This window comes from Oncorhynchus tshawytscha, linkage group LG25 (genome assembly GCF_018296145.1).
Source record: "Oncorhynchus tshawytscha isolate Ot180627B linkage group LG25, Otsh_v2.0, whole genome shotgun sequence".
In the NCBI taxonomy this organism is placed as follows: domain Eukaryota; kingdom Metazoa; phylum Chordata; class Actinopteri; order Salmoniformes; family Salmonidae; genus Oncorhynchus; species Oncorhynchus tshawytscha.
The window spans coordinates 36,122,829-36,140,107 of record NC_056453.1 but is presented as its reverse complement, the minus strand read 5'-3'; the positions used below and the strand labels follow the sequence as shown (position 1 = coordinate 36,140,107).

Genomic DNA, 17,279 nt, shown 5'->3' with positions numbered 1-17,279 from the left:
TTCAGTTTTCCATTTCTTGTCATCATGGCCCAAGAGGCTTCTTACTTTTCTCTCCCATTCAGCCTTTTGTATTCATATCTGTTAACTGTTTTAAGTTAATAATAATAAATTAATAATGCACAACTGAACTAAATGTCATGTAGTGGGTTGAAGGGAGAATCCCATAAGAATACAACCAACACCCATATGGGAAGACATCCAACTAAGCCTGTTATTTACTGGGTGTTAGTCTGAGAGTAAAACCCTGTGGTGAGAGGTGGGAGAAAAACACAGTCAAAGTTGTCCTCTTTCTCTGGTGAAGAGTCAGGGGTGGGAGCCTCCCCACTCGTTCACTCAATCTCACCCTCTGGAGAAAGTCCTTCTGCTCTGTCTCTGTGGAGGCTGGGTTGGGGATGTTGGTAAGATCTTGAGGAGAGAGCTGAGTTCCAGTAAACAAGCTCTCCATCTGAGAAGTCAGCTGATTTGAGGCGAGGTTGGGGGCCGGGTGGCTGAATCTGGGTCAGTCTTACCTTCCCTGTCCGCCCCCTCAACCCTACAGCTCACATACACATACACACACACACACACACACACAGTCATCTGTTAACTCGAGAAATGAGTCAAAGAGAAACTGAGATCCTGCTCCCACCAACAGAACTACATACTAACATCAGCAGTACAATATGCCTAGGTTTTTATTGCAGTGGAAACGTAATGTGTAGTAGCAGCACATCAGAGAGAGGAAGATGTTTATCGGGGTGGGGTTGTTGGTGTTGGTTTTTGTGTGTGTGAGAATATTACAATACTATCACCTCGTTGTCTAAAATGTTTCTTTAAACCCATAGTCCGTGCTAGGCCATGTGCAGGTTCACTCATCTCTCCATCAGCACCTTGATAACTAGCTCTGGTCCAGGGTGTTGTTACGGCTTGCTAACACTGAGCTCAGTATTAGCAAGCCCCACTTAATGCCCTGGACCAGAGCTAGTTGATGCGTGATGTGTTTGGATGGCGAGGTGATTTGTAGATCAGACGATCTGCAGCCCGGCGTGGAGCTCAGGCTGTCCCCGGCCAACAAGCAGTATCACACGAGTCTAATATGTGCTGAAGTAGAGGCAGTCAACAAAAGGACTGATTTTCAAACATTTATTTAATTAAGGCATGGTTTCACAAGTTCACCTTTTCAGGGTGGCCTCTGGCCCGGGAACATATTCACAACCATGCAATTTAAAACATACCAAAAACACAAAGGAAGCAAAAAGCCCAGGAGACCGGTGGAAAAGACAATGGACACATCTTCACTCACAAGACTCCATTACCCCCAAGACTGTATTACCACTAAACAATGAGTGTATGGTTTGATTTATCTTAACACACTTTAAAGTGATGCACATTCTTATGTATTCACCTTCTGTCCAACGCCCACCTCTTTACTATCTGTTGGTGGGATACGAAATCTGTTTCTTGTCTCATCTGTCATCATAGTAACTCAGCCATGGTGAGTTGAAGAGAAAGGGGCCTGTGTGAAGCGTGGTGATTGGTTTCTCTCTTTCTCTCAAACACACACAGCTGTCGAACAGCTGTCTGATTCACAAGGAGAAAAAGGCAGAAATCCTGTCGCCTCACAAAGATAGGCATCACACTCCCCCGTCTGGCTCCTCACGTTGCCCACACACACGACTTCTATGCACAGATAAAACAACCACAGAACTTTGTGTTCTCTCATTCAGAGCTTTCAAACAGACTTGTGTAGAAGATAACAGGCCTTAGATTTCTCTCTGCCTCTGTGCCCAAATGGCACTCTATTCCCTTTGTCGTGCACAACTTTTGACCAGAACCCATAGGGTTAGACATCGGGTGCTATTTGGGACGTAGCCTCTCTGTTCCCAGAGATTTAAAGACATGTTGATTAACGTCTCTAAGCAAACAATAAAGATCTCATTTATCAGACACTTTGACGGAAAGTCACATTCAGTTAGCAGCATATGAAATCACACAGTGCCTGTGGCCCATGTAGGAATCGAGAGGAGGCGAGAGAAAGAAGAGTTTCACAATGAGTCTTTGTAAGAGCAGAGACATTTTATAGTCCCACAGCCACAGGCCCTCAGACTGCATTTCTCGCTCACACACAGCTGGATGTCAGTGTTTTATGGCCAGTGCTCTCTCCCCTGTAGCAGATGTGACACACCCACAACTATGTGCAGCAGGCCTGAACCAACCAAAAAACAGCTATGGTCTGACTTTAGTACTTAAACATAGGCCTGTAGGAGTCAAATGTGGTAGAGTGGTTAGGCTAACTGTAAAGGCTGCGAGCCACGACACACACACACTCACACAGAGAGAGCAGGCCCATTCATGGGCCCGACCAGCTGGGCCCTGTAAATGTCAAAATCAGCTGACCCCACCTGCCGTGTGTGTGGCACTAGTGTTTTGGAGAGGGCTCTGGTGTGGGGTCTCCAGGGACTGGCAATGACATGGGTCTGGGCAGGTGGCGGTGTTGTTTGGGGTAAAGTGGTGGAGTCCTCCACAGGACATCTCACAGAACTATGTGTGTTTTGGCTGAGGCCTCTTTATACTACCACTCTACAGCCAGGTCAGAAAACAATGCTCTCTTTTTTCCCCCTCACATTTTATTCACGTACCTTCAATCCTTGGACAGATCACATTCAAAAGGAAAAAGCCTTTTGTGAAAATGCCCTCTAAAACCAAAGACAATGCATCACACCGAGAAAAACTTTGTCCTACACCCTGTTAAAATCGATCAACACCTATGACATAATGCAGATATGATAGATTACATAGTACAGGTCTAATACGCACTCTACTATCTATATGCACATAACATATGAATAGGGGTTATATACAATTATAAACGGGGTGGTTTGAGCCCTAAATGCTGATTGGCTGACAGCCATGGTATATCAGACTGTATACCACGGGTACGGCAAAACATGTATTTTTACTGCTCTAATTACATTGGTAACCAGTTTATAATAGCAATAAGGCACCTTGGGGGTTTGTGATATATGACCAATATACCACGGCTACTGGCTGTGTCCAGGCACTCTGCGATGCGTCGTGCATAAGAACAGCCCTAAGCAGTGGTATATTGTCCTTATACCACACCCCTCGTGCCTTATTGCTTAATTGATCATCAAAAAATGTGTATTTTTTCCATTTGATTGAATAGGCTTTGTCCGAAATGGCACACTATTCGCTATGTAGAGCTCTACTCAAATGTGCTGTGGCCGAAACTAGTTCATTGTTTAGGTAACAGGGTGCCATTTCAGATTAGCCCTAAAGTGTATTTATTTGTCTTGTTATATATATCTTATTTATTTGTATTTTTTTTTTTTACATATTAACACGCGTAACCTTTACACAGGGGAGTAAAGCACAGTATTCAATGTTTCCCTGTCGTCCTAGTAACCACACTGTTTCTGTTGTTTGCGAGCATCTCACAGTACGCTATTACCCTCTACTTCACCATAAATAAAGAATTACAAAAATATACCTCACTTCAAAACAGAACTGCAGCAAGAAAGGAGCTTGTCATGGAATTAAAAACAACAACTGAATGAAGGAGAATATGAGGGAGAGAATGATGAGAAAGGATGAGAGGGGGAGAAAGGTAGTCTGGATAACAGTCTCTTTGGCTATCAATCCAGTCCTGTCATGCTTTGGAATATGACTTGAGTACAAGGAGAGGAATGTAAGCTAACGAGACTGGCACCCAAGCTAGGAGAGAGAGAGAAGAGAGAGCTGGGTTTCCAGGGCAACCTGTAAAGAGTGAGTGAATAGGCTAATATTGTGGTGAAGGACAGTATCAAGATCTGGAATGTCTTAGGGTGGAGTGTCTTGAAGGGGTGGAGGTGGGATGGTTAGGCTGGGGTGGAGTGTCTTGAAGGGGTGGAGGTGGGATGGTTAGGCTGGGGTGGAGTGTCTTGAAGGGGTGGAGGTGGGATGGTTAGGCTGGGGTGGAGTGTCTTGAAGGAGTGGAGGTGGGATGGTTAGGCTGGGGTGGAGTGTCTTGACAGGGTGGAGGTGGGATGGTTAGGCTGGGGTGGAGTGTCTTGACAGGGTGGAGGTGGGATGGTTAGGCTGGGGTGGAATGTCTTGACAGGGTTTGAGGTGGGATGGTTAGGCTGGGGTGGAATGTCTTGAAGGGGTGGAGGTGGGATGGTATGTCTTGAAGGGGTGGAGGTGGGATGGTTAGGCTGGGGTGGAGTGTCTTGAAGGGTGGAGGTGGGATGGTTAGGCTGAGGTGGAGTGTCATGAAGGGTGGAGGTGGGATGTTTAGGCTGGCGTGGAGTGTCTTGACAGGGTGGAGGTGGGATGGTTAGGCTGGGGTGGAGTGTCTTGACAGGGTGGAGGTGGGATGGTTAGGCTGGGGTGGAATGTCTTGACAGGGTTTGAGGTGGGATGGTTAGGCTGAGGTGGAGTGTCTTGACAGGGTGGAGGTGGGATAGTTAGGCTGGGGTGGAATGTCTTGACAGGGTTTGAGGTGGGATGGTTAGGCTGAGGTGGAGTGTCTTGACAGGGTGGAGGTGGGATGGTTAGGCTGGGGTGGAATGTCTTGACAGGGTTTGAGGTGGGATGGTTAGGCTGGGGTGGAATGTCTTGAAGGGGTGGAGGTGGGATGGTATGTCTTGAAGGGGTGGAGGTGGGATGGTTAGGCTGGGGTGGAGTGTCTTGAAGGAGTGGAGGTGGGATGGTTAGGTCTTGACAGGGTGGAGGTGGGATGGTTAGGCTGGGGTCTTGACAGGGTGGAGGTGGGATGGTTAGGCTGGGGTGGAGTGTCTTGACAGGGTGGGTTAGGCTGGGGTGGAATGTCTTGACAGGGTTTGAGGGGGATGGTTAGGCTGGGGTGGAATGTCTTGAAGGGGTGGAGGTGGGATGGTATGTCTTGAAGGGGTGGAGGTGGGATGGTTAGGCTGGGGTGGAGTGTCTTGAAGGAGTGGAGGTGGGATGGTTAGGCTGAGGTGGAGTGTCATGAAGGGTGGAGGTGGGATGTTTAGGCTGGCGTGGAGTGTCTTGACAGGGTGGAGGTGGGATGGTTAGGCTGGGGTGGAGTGTCTTGACAGGGTGGAGGTGGGATGGTTAGGCTGGGGTGGAATGTCTTGACAGGGTTTGAGGTGGGATGGTTAGGCTGAGGTGGAGTGTCTTGACAGGGTGGAGGTGGGATAGTTAGGCTGGGGTGGAATGTCTTGACAGGGTTTGAGGTGGGATGGTTAGGCTGAGGTGGAGTGTCTTGACAGGGTGGAGGTGGGATGGTTAGGCTGAGGTGGAGTGTCTTGACAGGGTTTGAGGTGGGATGGTTAAGCTGAGGTGTAGTATCTTGACAGGGTGGAGGTGGGATGGTTAGGCTGAGGTGGAATGTCTTGACAGGGTGGAGGTGGGATGGTTAGGACGGGGAGGGGCGTCTCTGGTCTCCTGGGATGAGTTCCCTTTGTACCCCCACTCCATTTTGAAGAGCAACATGGAAGTTGTAGTTCTAGCGAGAGTTGTAGTTTAGTAAACAATGTGTAGAGGCCAGCCAGGCGGTTAAAAACTCTCTTCAAGTCCATGTTGATGTAGTGTGTACATTCACAGGTACACCCTGTCCTCCCAAAGGCTCAGGGTGTGTGAAAACGGACATCTGTCCTACTTCTTCTTAGCATTGACACTCTTGCAGAGCCAGTTCATTCCGTCCTGAAAACAGATGGGAGGAAAATTACATTCCAATCAACTTCCTGAATTGAAAACACAAATTGCCCCTAAACCCTGTTGCATCTCACCTGTACCCCCTCCCCGGTGAGGGCAGAGCAGGACTGGATCTGCCAGACGCGGTCCCGGATGGTGTGCAGGTTAAGTCCCTCAGCGATCTCAGAGGCTGGGGCTGCCGTCAGCAGGTCCTGCTTGTTGGCAAATATCAGCACTGGAACCCCACTCAGCTTCTCCTCATCCAACAGCTCAGCCAGCTCCTAGAACACACACATCAGCATGGGATCCCAATATAAACCTGTGTGTATGTAGAATATGCACATTACACAGCACACAAACATCACTTGAGGCAAGACTCACCTGCCCCGTCTCCTCAAATCTTTTTCTGTCTGCACTGTCGATGACGTAAATCTGAAACGCAATAATGTTTCCATTCAAAAGTATTAGTAGCACACTTCTGGTGGTGTGTAAGTGTGTGTGTGTGTGAGTGTGTACAGTACCAGTCAAAAGTTTGGACACACCAACTCATTCAAGGGTTTTTCTTTATTTGCACTATTTTCCATAATATAGAATAATAGTGAAGACATCAAAACTATGAAATAACACATGTAGAATCATGTAATAACCAAAAAAGTGTTAAACAAATCAAAATATATTTTAGATTATTCAAAGTAGCCACCCTTTGCCTTGATGACAGCTTTGCACACTTGGCATTCTCTTAACCAGCTTTATGAGGTAGTCACCTGGAATGCATTTCAATAAAAGGTGTGCCTTATTAAAAGTTAATTTGTGGAAATCGCTTTCCTTCTTAATGCATTTGAGCCAATCAGTTGTGTTGTGACAAGGTAGGGGTGGTATACAGAAGATAGCCCCATTTGGTAAAAGACCACATCCAAATTATGTGAAGAACAGCTCAAATAAGAAAACAACAGTCCATCATTACTTGAAGACATGAATGTCAGTCAATCCGGAAAATTGCAAGAACTTTGAAAGTTTCTTCAAGTGCAGTCGCAAAAACCATCAAGCGCTATGATGAAACTGTCTCTCATGAGGACCGCCACAGGAAAGGAAGATCCAGAGTTATCTCTGCTGCAGAGGATAAGTTCATTAGAGTTACCAGCCTCAGAAATTGCAGCCCAAATAAATGCTTCACAGATTTCAAGTAACAGACACATCTCAACAGCAACTGTTCAGAGGAGACTGCATGAATCAGGCCTTCATGGTCGAATTGCTGCAAAGAAACCACTAACAGCCACCAATAAGAAGGAGACTTTCTTGGGCCAAGAAACACGAGCAATGGACATTAGAAGGGTGGAAATATGTCCTTTGGTCTGATGAGTCCAAATTTGAGATTTTTGGTTCCAACTGCTGTCTTTGTGAGATGCAGAGTAGGTGAACGGATGATCTCTGCATGTGTGGTTCCAACTGTGAAGCATGGAGGAGGATGTTTGATGGTGTTTTGCTGGTAACACTATCAGTGATCTATTTAGAATTCAAGGCAGACTGAACCGGCATGACTACTACAGCATTCTGTAGTGATATGTCATGTGTTATTTAATAGTTTTGATGTCTTCACTATTATTCTACAATGTAGAAAATAGTACAAATAAAGGAAAACCATTGAATGAGTAGGTGTGACTGGCATTATATATATATATATACACATACATACATACATACATACATACACACACACATATATGTACATACATACATACACACACACACACACATACAGTTGAAGTTTACATACACCTTAGCCAAATACATTTAAACTCCGTTTTTAACCATGCCTGACATTTAATCCTTGTAAAAATTCCCTGTCTTAGGTCAGTTAGGTTCACCACTTTATTTTAAGAATGTGAAATGTCAGAATAATAGTAGAGAGAATTATTTATTTTGGCTTTTATTTCTTTCATCACATTCCCAGTGGGTCAGAAGTTTACATACACTCAATTAGTATTTAGTAGCATTGTCTTTAAATTGTTGACCTTGGGTCAAACGTTTTGGGTAGCCTTCCACAAGCTTCCCACAATAAGTTGGGTGAATTTTGGCCCATTCCTCCTGACAGAGCTGGTGTAACTGAGTCAAGTTTGTAGGCCTCCTTGCTTGCACACGCTTTTTCAGTTCTGCCCACAAATTTTCTATGGGATTGAAGTCAGGGCTTTGTGATGGCCACTCCAATACCTTGACTTTGTTGTCCTTAAGCCATTTTGACACAGCTTTGGAAGTATGCTTGGGGTCATTGTCCATTTGGAAGACCCATTTGTGACCAAGTTTTAACTTCCTGACTGATGTCTTGAGATGTTGCTTCAATATATCCACATAATTTTCATTCTCGTGATGCCATCTATTTTGTGAAGTGCATCAGTCCCTCCTGCAGCAAAGCACCACCACAACATGATGCTGCCACCCTCATGCTTCACGGTTGGGAAGGTGTTCTTCATCTTGCAAGCGTCCCCCTTTTTCCTCCAAACATAACGATGGTCATTATGGCCAAACAGTTCTATTTTTGTTTGACCAGAGGACATTTCTCCAAAAGGTACGATCTTTGTCCCCATGTGCAGTTGCAAACCGTAGTATGTTTTTTTTATGGAGGTTTTGGAGCAGTGGCTTCTCCCTTGCCGAGCGGCCTTTCAGGTTATGTTGATATAGGCCTCGTTTTACTGTGGATATAGATACTTTTGTCACTGTTCCTCCACAATCTTCACAAGGTCCTTTGCTGTTGTTCTGGGATTAATTTGCACTTTTCGCACCAAAGTACGTTAATCTCTAGGAGACTGAACGCCTCTCCTTCCTGAGCGGTATGAAGGCTGCGTGGTCCCATGGTGTTTATACTTGCGGACTGTACAGATGAACGTGGTACCTTCAGGCGTTTGGAAATTTCTCCCAAGGATGAACCAGACGTTCTGAGGTCTCGGCTGATTTCTTTTGATTTTTCCATGATTTCAAGCAAAAGGGCATTGAGTTTGAAGGTAGGCTTTGAAATACATCCACAGGTACACCTCCAATTGACTCAAATGATGTCAATTGGCATATCAGAAGCTTCTAATGCCATGACATCATTTTCTGGAATTTTCCAAGCTGTTCAAAAGGCACAGTCAACATAGTATAGTATGTAAACTTGTGATACAGTGAATGATAAAATAAATAATCTGTCTGTAAACAATTGTTGGAAAAATGTCTTGTGTCATGCACAAAGTAGATGTCCTAACCGACTTGCCAAAACTATAGTTTGTTAACAAGAAATTTGTGGAGTGGTTGAAAAACAAGTTTTAATGACTCCAACCTAAGTGTATGTAAACTTCTGACTTCAACTGTGTGTGTGTGTGTATATATATATAAATAAATGGGTACCCCCATGAAGGAAGCTATGGTTAAGCCACTCACCAGTACATCAGTGTTCTCAAAGTAGTTTCTCCAGTAGGGTCTGATCTTCCTCTGTCCCCCGATGTCCCACACATTCAACTTAAAACCCTGAGACTGAACACTCTTTATGTTGAAGCCCTGGAGAGAGAGAGAGTGTTTTAAGTGATAATCTAGCACAAATATCACCCCCCAAACCCCTAGTGATGTGCGTATGTGTTCCCCAGTAGTACTGTACCTGTGTGGGGGTGATGTGACTGATGTCCTCGGAAGCCAGTTGTTTCAGCAGAGTGGTCTTTCCCCCGTTGTCCAAACCCAGCAACAAGATCCGAACCTCCTGATCTGGTGTGCTCTTTAGCTTCCGAAGGATTGACAGCAAACCCTGTAAAATATCAAAACCCGATCCGTTATCCCAACTCGTGACATGAGCAATGGAGCAGCAACAGGAGCATACGTGCGTTCTAAATGAGCTAACTACAGTAACTAGCGATCTGGCTACTCGCATCCCTCCACAACAGGCTGATCAATTGCCTGCGACTCGAGCCTCAAGGATGCGCAGAGAGGAACACAGAAAATAGAAGATCATTCTCGAACTAATTATTCTCTCTCTAGAAATTCACGGTGGTTACAAATGGGGAAAGCGTTCTGAAGCCGACTGAGCGAACTAATTATGTCGCTAGCAACAGTTTCAAAGGGTTTAGCTATGCTAGGCTGCTAATCTCATGATAAACCAACAGAGCAACAAGACCGCTGCAGTCAGCTTTTCCTCCCAAAAATCTTTATTTTTCACCAATTTATGAATGTCTTAGAAGGTACAGTGGCAACATTTTAGAACAATCGTATTGTTAATTATGCCTTTATTTGATTCGATCTACATTATAATAGCTATTTATCGCAATAAATTGAACTCACCATCTTGTTGCTTTATCTCCCCAAGACGCCACCGATGTTACTAGGGCCCCTAGTAGGGGGCGATGACGTGGGACACAAGTTCACGCGAGAACACAACAGGTGTGGGCGTAAACTAGGGCACGCCACTTAGCATTAAAATTAGCCACTTTAGCTATTAACTAAAGCTCTGTCAACTAACAATTCCCCACGTAAATTGGTCCCACGATTGAAATACATTGTGTACTAACGGAGGCATAAATAACAACACCGCACATGTATGATAATGGGTTCTTATTTGCAATGTATTTTGTGTTTCATTTAGAAAGAGAAAAGTCCAGATCTGCTGCGTGCATATTTTAAAGGATGAGATGACATAAAGTTCATATAATAATTGATTTATTCCTTAAGTTATTTTTCTAGAGAGTGAGCTGCCCCCCCCCCCTTACTACGCAAACAACTACAATCCCTAGTTGAAACATTTTGCAACAACATGTTGTAACAGTTTTGCAGTTCAGCTCTGAAAGGTAACGTATGTGTTCAGTTGGTTTGTTTGCATTTATTGATACAGTACGAATGTTTCGCTCTATGTTTTGCACCGTTTCGTAATTCTGGGCGTGCTTGTTGGACACAGCTGCTATTGTCAATGCTTCGCAAAATGCGGCTAACTTGACAGGCAAGTTGTATCGGGCTGTTGAATGACAGTTTTACGGTGATTCCAAGAATGTCCCCACAATATGTGCAGGTCCAATTCATATGTGAGTGCATCTGTTCTAGACATGAAATGGCAGATGCACTTGGCAAAGGATCGATGTCAACAATTATTCTCTACAGTCTTGTAAGATTGCATCGCATGTAAGTTAGATAGGTACTTGTTTCCTGCTGCATTTGAAGTTAATTGCCTTTTTATGGTAGTTTCTCTACCTCTCATGGTTGAACTGTTAGGACCCATTAGTAAACAGTACCTTCATTTCCTAGTCTGCTTCCCCTCATGTGCTACAGTTCTGTAGAACAGGTTTCACACCCTGTGTTTTTAGATCAGTGCAGATGAAGGAAGAGACAAGGAGAAGGGTTTTTGAGATGCAGAGGTAGATGATTGACATACAGTCTAACTAGACTGTCCTGTGGAAAATCAATATCTGTGGTTGATCATAGCCTTGCCTCAGACAAGTCTCAACCTCATCACATCACATGCTTTAAGGCTTCTCTTCAACTCTCTCACCCCCTCTTATTCATTCACATCTTCCTCCCTGCACCTTTCTCCCCCTCTGCCCTTACTCTCTAATTACTCTCTAATTCTCTTCACACAATACCAAACGTTTGCTAATGAATTCATTTGTTTATATATTTATATGTTTTTTCATATGTTGATGTACCAGATGCTAGATGCTATTCTGCTCAGTCAGTGTGCAGCTGCAGCAGAGAGAGTACACACCATGACCCTGCTGTTCAAACAAACAGCTCTGGTTCCAGCCTGCTTCTAGCCTCCTCTCCTCCTCCCCGCCTGATATCCTATCTCTGGCTGTTTGAAATATGCAGGAAATGCTCCTTTGAATAACTTTGGAAAGGTGGATGATTAATTAATTGATTATAAATGAAATCATTGGTCAGTTCACTTTGTTGCGTGAGCGATAGAAACACAGGTACCACAGGGAGGTCTGTCCCAGGGTTGGGTTCAAAGGTTATGGCTAACTGGTCAGAGCAGCTTTGATTGGTTGGAAAGTAGGTTACCCACTGAACTCTGGTGGGATGGGAGATAGTTTTTACAAAGGAAAATGGGAATGATATGATACTGTAATAACATAAGTTGTCTCAAGATTAGACCTACGCTTTAGTCAGCTGGCCCTCGCTACATATTCGTCGCCAGACCCACTGGTGCCAGGTCATCTATAAGTCTATGCTAGGTAAAGCTCCGCCTTATCTCAGCTCACTGGTCACGATAACAACACCCTCACGTAGCACTCGCTCCAGCAGGTATATCTCACTGGTCATCCCCAAAGCCAACACCTCCTTTGGCTGCCTTTCCTTCCAGTTCTCTGCTGTTAATGACTGGAACGAATTGCAAAAATTGCTGAAGCTGGAGACTTATATTTCCCTCACTAACTTTAAACATCAGCTATCTGAGCAGCTAACCGATCTCTGCAGCTGTACATAGTCCATCTGTAAATAGCCCATCCAATCTGCCTACCTCATCCCCATATTGTTTTTATTTACTTTGCTGCTCTTTTGCACACCAGTATCACTACTTTTACACACCATCATCTGCTCATCTATCACTCCAGTGTTAATTTGCTAAATTGTAATTACCTTGCTACTATGGCCTATTTATTGCCTTACCTCCTCATGCCATTTGCACACACTGTATATAGACTTTCTTTTTGTTCTGTTGTGTTATTGACTGTATGTTTGTTTATTCTATGTAACTCTGTGTTGTTGTTTCTGTCGCACTGCTTTGCTTTATCTTGGCCAGGTCGCAGTTGTAAATGAGAACTTGTTCTCAACTAGCTTACCTGGTTAAATAAATATTTTTATTTTAAATTAGGCCTATACTAAAGTGGGCTATTCTAACAACTGAAAACAAGAAAAATAATCAACATGTCTTTTTGTTCTTCCAGGGAAAGGCGGAGGGGCTGATTGGACCACGTTGGTGTTGGTACAGGACCAAAGAGGTAAACGGTGACTGCAGACTCAACTCAGTTTGGGACAGCCGAGGTGGTTTGGAGACCTTATTTGTGACTTTAGACCTAGGTGGTGAGGCGGAGGGTTACGATGGCTGTGAGCAGGTTTGACAAAGATGTGCCGCGGTGGGATCAGTCCACGTTTATTAGCAGACTGAAGCACTTTGACAACATCACAGACTGGAGGACAGCACTACTGCCACGACTGGACGAGTCTAAAGCACTGGTGGAGAGCTGCAGGTAATGCACACACACCACTGAAGTACACACACAGATACCTCGAGGTTAGAGTGGTGGGCCAATAACCGTAAGGTCGCTGGTTCGAATTCCTTGAGCAAGGCCCTATTTGCTCCAGGGATGCTGGTTAAATAGTGGACCCTGGCTCTGACCCCAACTCTCTGCATGTGTCTCGGAGTTGTGATATGCTAGAAACACATTTCAAATACACACTTGTAAGTGTCTTATAGGACAAATATAATTAAGCACCCACCAAATTATATAATTATTATTATAAACTGGGTGGTTCGCACAAATGCTGTTTGGCTGACAGCCATGGTATATCAGACCGTATACCACGGGTACGGCAAAACGTGTATTTTTACTGCTCTAATTACGTTGGTAACCAGTTTATAATAGCAATAAAGCACCTCGGGGGTTTGTGATATATGGCCAATATACCACAGCTACGGGCTGTATCCAGGCACTCCGCATTGCGTCGTTCTTAAGAACAGCTCTTAGCCGTGGTATATTGGCCATATACCACAAACCCCCGAGGTGCCTTATTGCTTAATTATACCACTGTGAAGTAGTAATTTCTCTGCAGTGTTATATCTACAGTTGTTGTTCCTTATGATGAGAACCTGGGTTATGTGTGATTCTCCTGTTCTAGAGCAGCTTCCCTTCCCCCTGGCACCACAGAGGAACAGCTGCATTACGCCAAGAAGCTCTATGACTCCGCCTTTCACCCAGACACCGACGATTGCATGAACCTGATTGGTCGAATGTCCTTCCAAGTGCCCGGAGGGATGGCCATAACAGGCGGTATGCTACAGTTCTACAGGTACGTACACACATATATATATATATATATATATATATTTCTGACAATATTATCGATCTATAGATGAACCAAAGATAGGTGCGTTTGGTGCAATGACTTCTAGTCATGTATTTCAAACCTCTCTGTCTCTCTCTGTCTCTCTCTCTGTCTCTCTCTCTGTCTCTCTCTCTCTCTCTCTCTGTCTCTCTCTCTGTCTCTGTCTCTCTCTGTCTCTCTCTCTCTCCCTCTCTGCCTCTCTCTCTCTCTCTCTGCCTCTCTCTGTCTCTGTGTCTCTCTCTGTCTCTGTGTCTCTCTCTGCCACTCTCTCTCTCTCTGCCTCTCTCTCTCTCTCTGCCTCTGTCTGTCTTTCTCTCTCTCTCTCTGTCTGTCTCTCTCTCTCTCTGTCTGTCTCTCTGCCTCTCTCTCTCTCTCTCTCTCTCTCTCTCTGCCTCTGTCTGTCTCTCTGTCTCTCTCTCTCTCTCTCAGACAGTCCCTGCTGTAGTGTTCTGGCAGTGAGTGAATCGGTCGTTTAACGTTCTAGTCAACTACACCAACAGAGACGCTGCTTCCCCCATCACCTCCAAGTAAGACCATGCAGACCACACACACACAGCTACGCTGAATGTAATGTAATGCACAAGGAGAATATCAAGAGCTATTTAAATGTCTTACACTCTATCTCTGCTCTCCCTCTTCAGTCAGATAGGAGTGGCCTATTTAACTGCAACTAGAACTGCTCTAGCTACTGCTTTGGGACTCAACCTCTACACAAAGGTACAGTTTGATGCACAGTCACACACACACACTGGTTTGATTGATTACATGTTCCACTTCCCCTTCCTGTCTTGTCTCTGCCCCTTCCTGTAGAAAGCTCCTCCCCTGGTGGCGCCCTGGGTTCCATTTGCGGCGGTGGCGTCAGCTAACTGTGTCAATATCCCAATGATGAGGCAACAGTGAGTTCATCTGTGCTCCTAGTGTATTAGCATCCCCATGAAGACAACAGTGAGTTGTTGACCATCTCCTTCTCTCCTCTCAGAGAGCTCCTGAATGGCATCGCTCTAACAGATGAGAATGGAAACAAACTGGGTCATTCCAAGGTAATGTCTGAATAATTAAATATTCTACTAAATATCGTATTTCTGACTGTTATACAAGAGCAGAAAAATTAACATTTTCCTCTTCCTCGTGACAGAAAGCAGCTGTGAAGGGCATCACCCAGGTGGTCATTTCCCAGGTTACCATGGCAGCACCGGGCATGAGTAGTGTCAGAGGTTTAAGAGGGAGGGCTGTAGAATTTGAGATCAGTCCTCGCTCCATAGACAATGGAAAGTGGAGCGTGATCCTGTTACTCCCTACAATGACTCATTCCTCTCCTTCTTCTTCCACTTGCCACTCCTTTATCTACTTTCTCTCATCCTGTGCTACCTCTCTTCTTTCCCCCTCTCTTCTTTCCCCCTTTCTTCTTTCCCCCTCTCTTCTCCTAGTCATTCTCCCCATCATCATGCAGCGACTGGAGGATAACAAGTTAATGCAGGTGGGCCTTTAATCAAAACACCAAATTCTGCTACTAGACATGCATAGGCTAACTAGCTACAATGTTATCGAAAAAACATCCAGAGTTACAGTTCTGTTGACTAAATATCCAGTTACATTGTTCTTGACTAAGTGTGCGTAGAGTGCAGATTGAGGTGCTGTTTGGTGAGCTAACCAGCCCTGTCTTTCTGTTAACAGAAGATCACCTTTGTCCACGGACCTTAACAAGTGATAATGGTGGGAGCGTTGTAAGTAGGACTGTTTAGGAGCTTTCACAATGAAGATTGTTGTTTGGTACTACATTTCTCAGGGTTTGCCAAATGGCACCCTTTCCCCTATATAGTGCACTACTTTTAACTAGAGCCCTATGGGGCCCTAGCCAAAAGTAGTGCGCCATGTAGTAGGGAATAGGTTACCATTTGGGACGCAAACGTACTTGTCTCTGTCTTACTGGGCACAGTCACCTAACACTCCATGTCTGTTTTGCAGCCTGGTCTTCATGGTGCCGGCAGCCTGGTCCCTGTTCTCTCAGCAATGTTAAGTAGCTTGTCGTCTGGGCAGCGTTCAGTAGGGCCCCTCCATGATGTAGCTGTTTTAGCATCTCATCTTCACAGCATGTTGTAGGTATTGTGGAAATTCTTACACAGGGACACTCAAAGTCGATCTTAAATTAATCATTGTTTATTGTCAGCGCGCTGAAGGGGTTCCAACAAACCTGATGGACCATAATGAACGTCTGGCAGAAGCTCTAACGGGGCAGTCCCCTTAGGTCTCTTGCATACTGCAGGGCAAGTCATATTTACATGATTTAGCTTATTCAAAATTAATTAATCATTTGCTTCATTCATGTGACTGACCAATACCTCACGAGGCTTCTTCTCTCTAAGCTGAGACCTTGAAACTGAAATATCTTTCGTTCTCAAAACAAGGTCTGGGCGTACTGCCAAATTGCAGATATTGATAAGTGAGGATTTGTTCAATAAGTCACTTGCGTGAACACAGAAATGAGTTATTAGAAAAGCACAAGTATAACATTTCCATCACATAGGATAGTGCTCAAGATCACACCTACAGTAACATATTAGACTTGGTTTGGATCTCACTCTGTCTTCCTCTCACTTTCTTTCAGCTCCATGGGCAGTGTACAATATGTCTACTTCAACAAGGGCCTCTGAACACACACACACACCTGCCTTCTTAATCATCGGCCAAACAGGGCATCTGAAGAAAAAAAAAAGACAAAATGAGCCAATCAACATCCTCGGCGATGTCCAATAGGAACGCTTGTAGGAGAAATAGCTTTCTCCTGGTTTGTCTTTGTTTATTTTCAACAAATCTTTGTGATTGAAGTGGAGATGTTCTCCAGAAGATAGAGATGTGCCACTGTACTCCAAACGGTGCCTTTATCCACACTGGAGTACAGTGGCACATCCCATCCCTGCATTGAGGTGGGTTTTTGACCCATATCTCATGACGGCTCCACGTGTCTTAATGCAACCATGACTCCATTCTGACACCAGTGCAGCTCGGTTTAAACAAGTGTAACGCTAGGGTCAGTCTCTTCTGGCAGTTGTGTGTGTGTGTGTGTGTGTGTAATTAATAAATATATATATATTCTCTTTTTATGCTTCTGTCCATAATGTTAATTTGCATACAGTGTATGATTCAAGTGACGCTACTAACCATGTACAGTTTGTGCAGTCTGAATCTTCAGTCACACATTTCAACCTCCTTTAGAAAACTGTCTGGAAGGACAATGACCCTTTGGACATTGTGTGTGTGTGTGTGTGTCCCAAATATCATTTGCGTCTCAAATGCCACTCTATTTCCTACATAGTGAACTTATTTTGACCAGAGCCCTTTGGGTCCCATTCAGAAGCAGCCTGTGTTAGTTTAATCTGAGGTCAAGAGTCACTATAACCAACTGTGTGTGTGTGTGTGTGTGTGTGTGTACACGTCTCAGTGCAAATGAAGTGTAGTGTATTGCCCAAACAATGTGATGCCACATCAGGAATAGATGTTTACTAAAGCCATCATGCAGGTGTTCTATAGATGGTTCTGTGGTTTTGCCCTAAGATCTATGCATCAGTGTTCTG

At 44.5% G+C, this 17,279-nt stretch overlaps 1 protein-coding gene and 1 pseudogene across 1 annotated transcript; one reads left to right on the top strand and one right to left on the bottom strand.

The window, feature by feature from the left end:
- Positions 1–5,100: 5,100 nt before the first annotated feature.
- On the bottom strand, positions 5,101–10,061 carry LOC112229887 (ADP-ribosylation factor-like protein 3). The gene is made up of 6 exons (XM_024396018.2): positions 9,958–10,061; positions 9,284–9,427; positions 9,070–9,186; positions 6,040–6,090; positions 5,754–5,939; positions 5,101–5,667 (listed from the first exon to the last, which is right to left on the bottom strand). Exons 1-6 carry the CDS (start codon positions 9,958–9,960, stop codon positions 5,620–5,622), a joined length of 549 nt encoding a protein of 182 aa, XP_024251786.1. The 5' UTR covers positions 9,961–10,061; the 3' UTR covers positions 5,101–5,619.
- Positions 10,062–12,685: 2,624 nt separating this feature from the next.
- On the top strand, positions 12,686–17,059 carry LOC112229890 (annotated as a pseudogene).
- Positions 17,060–17,279: the final 220 nt, after the last annotated feature.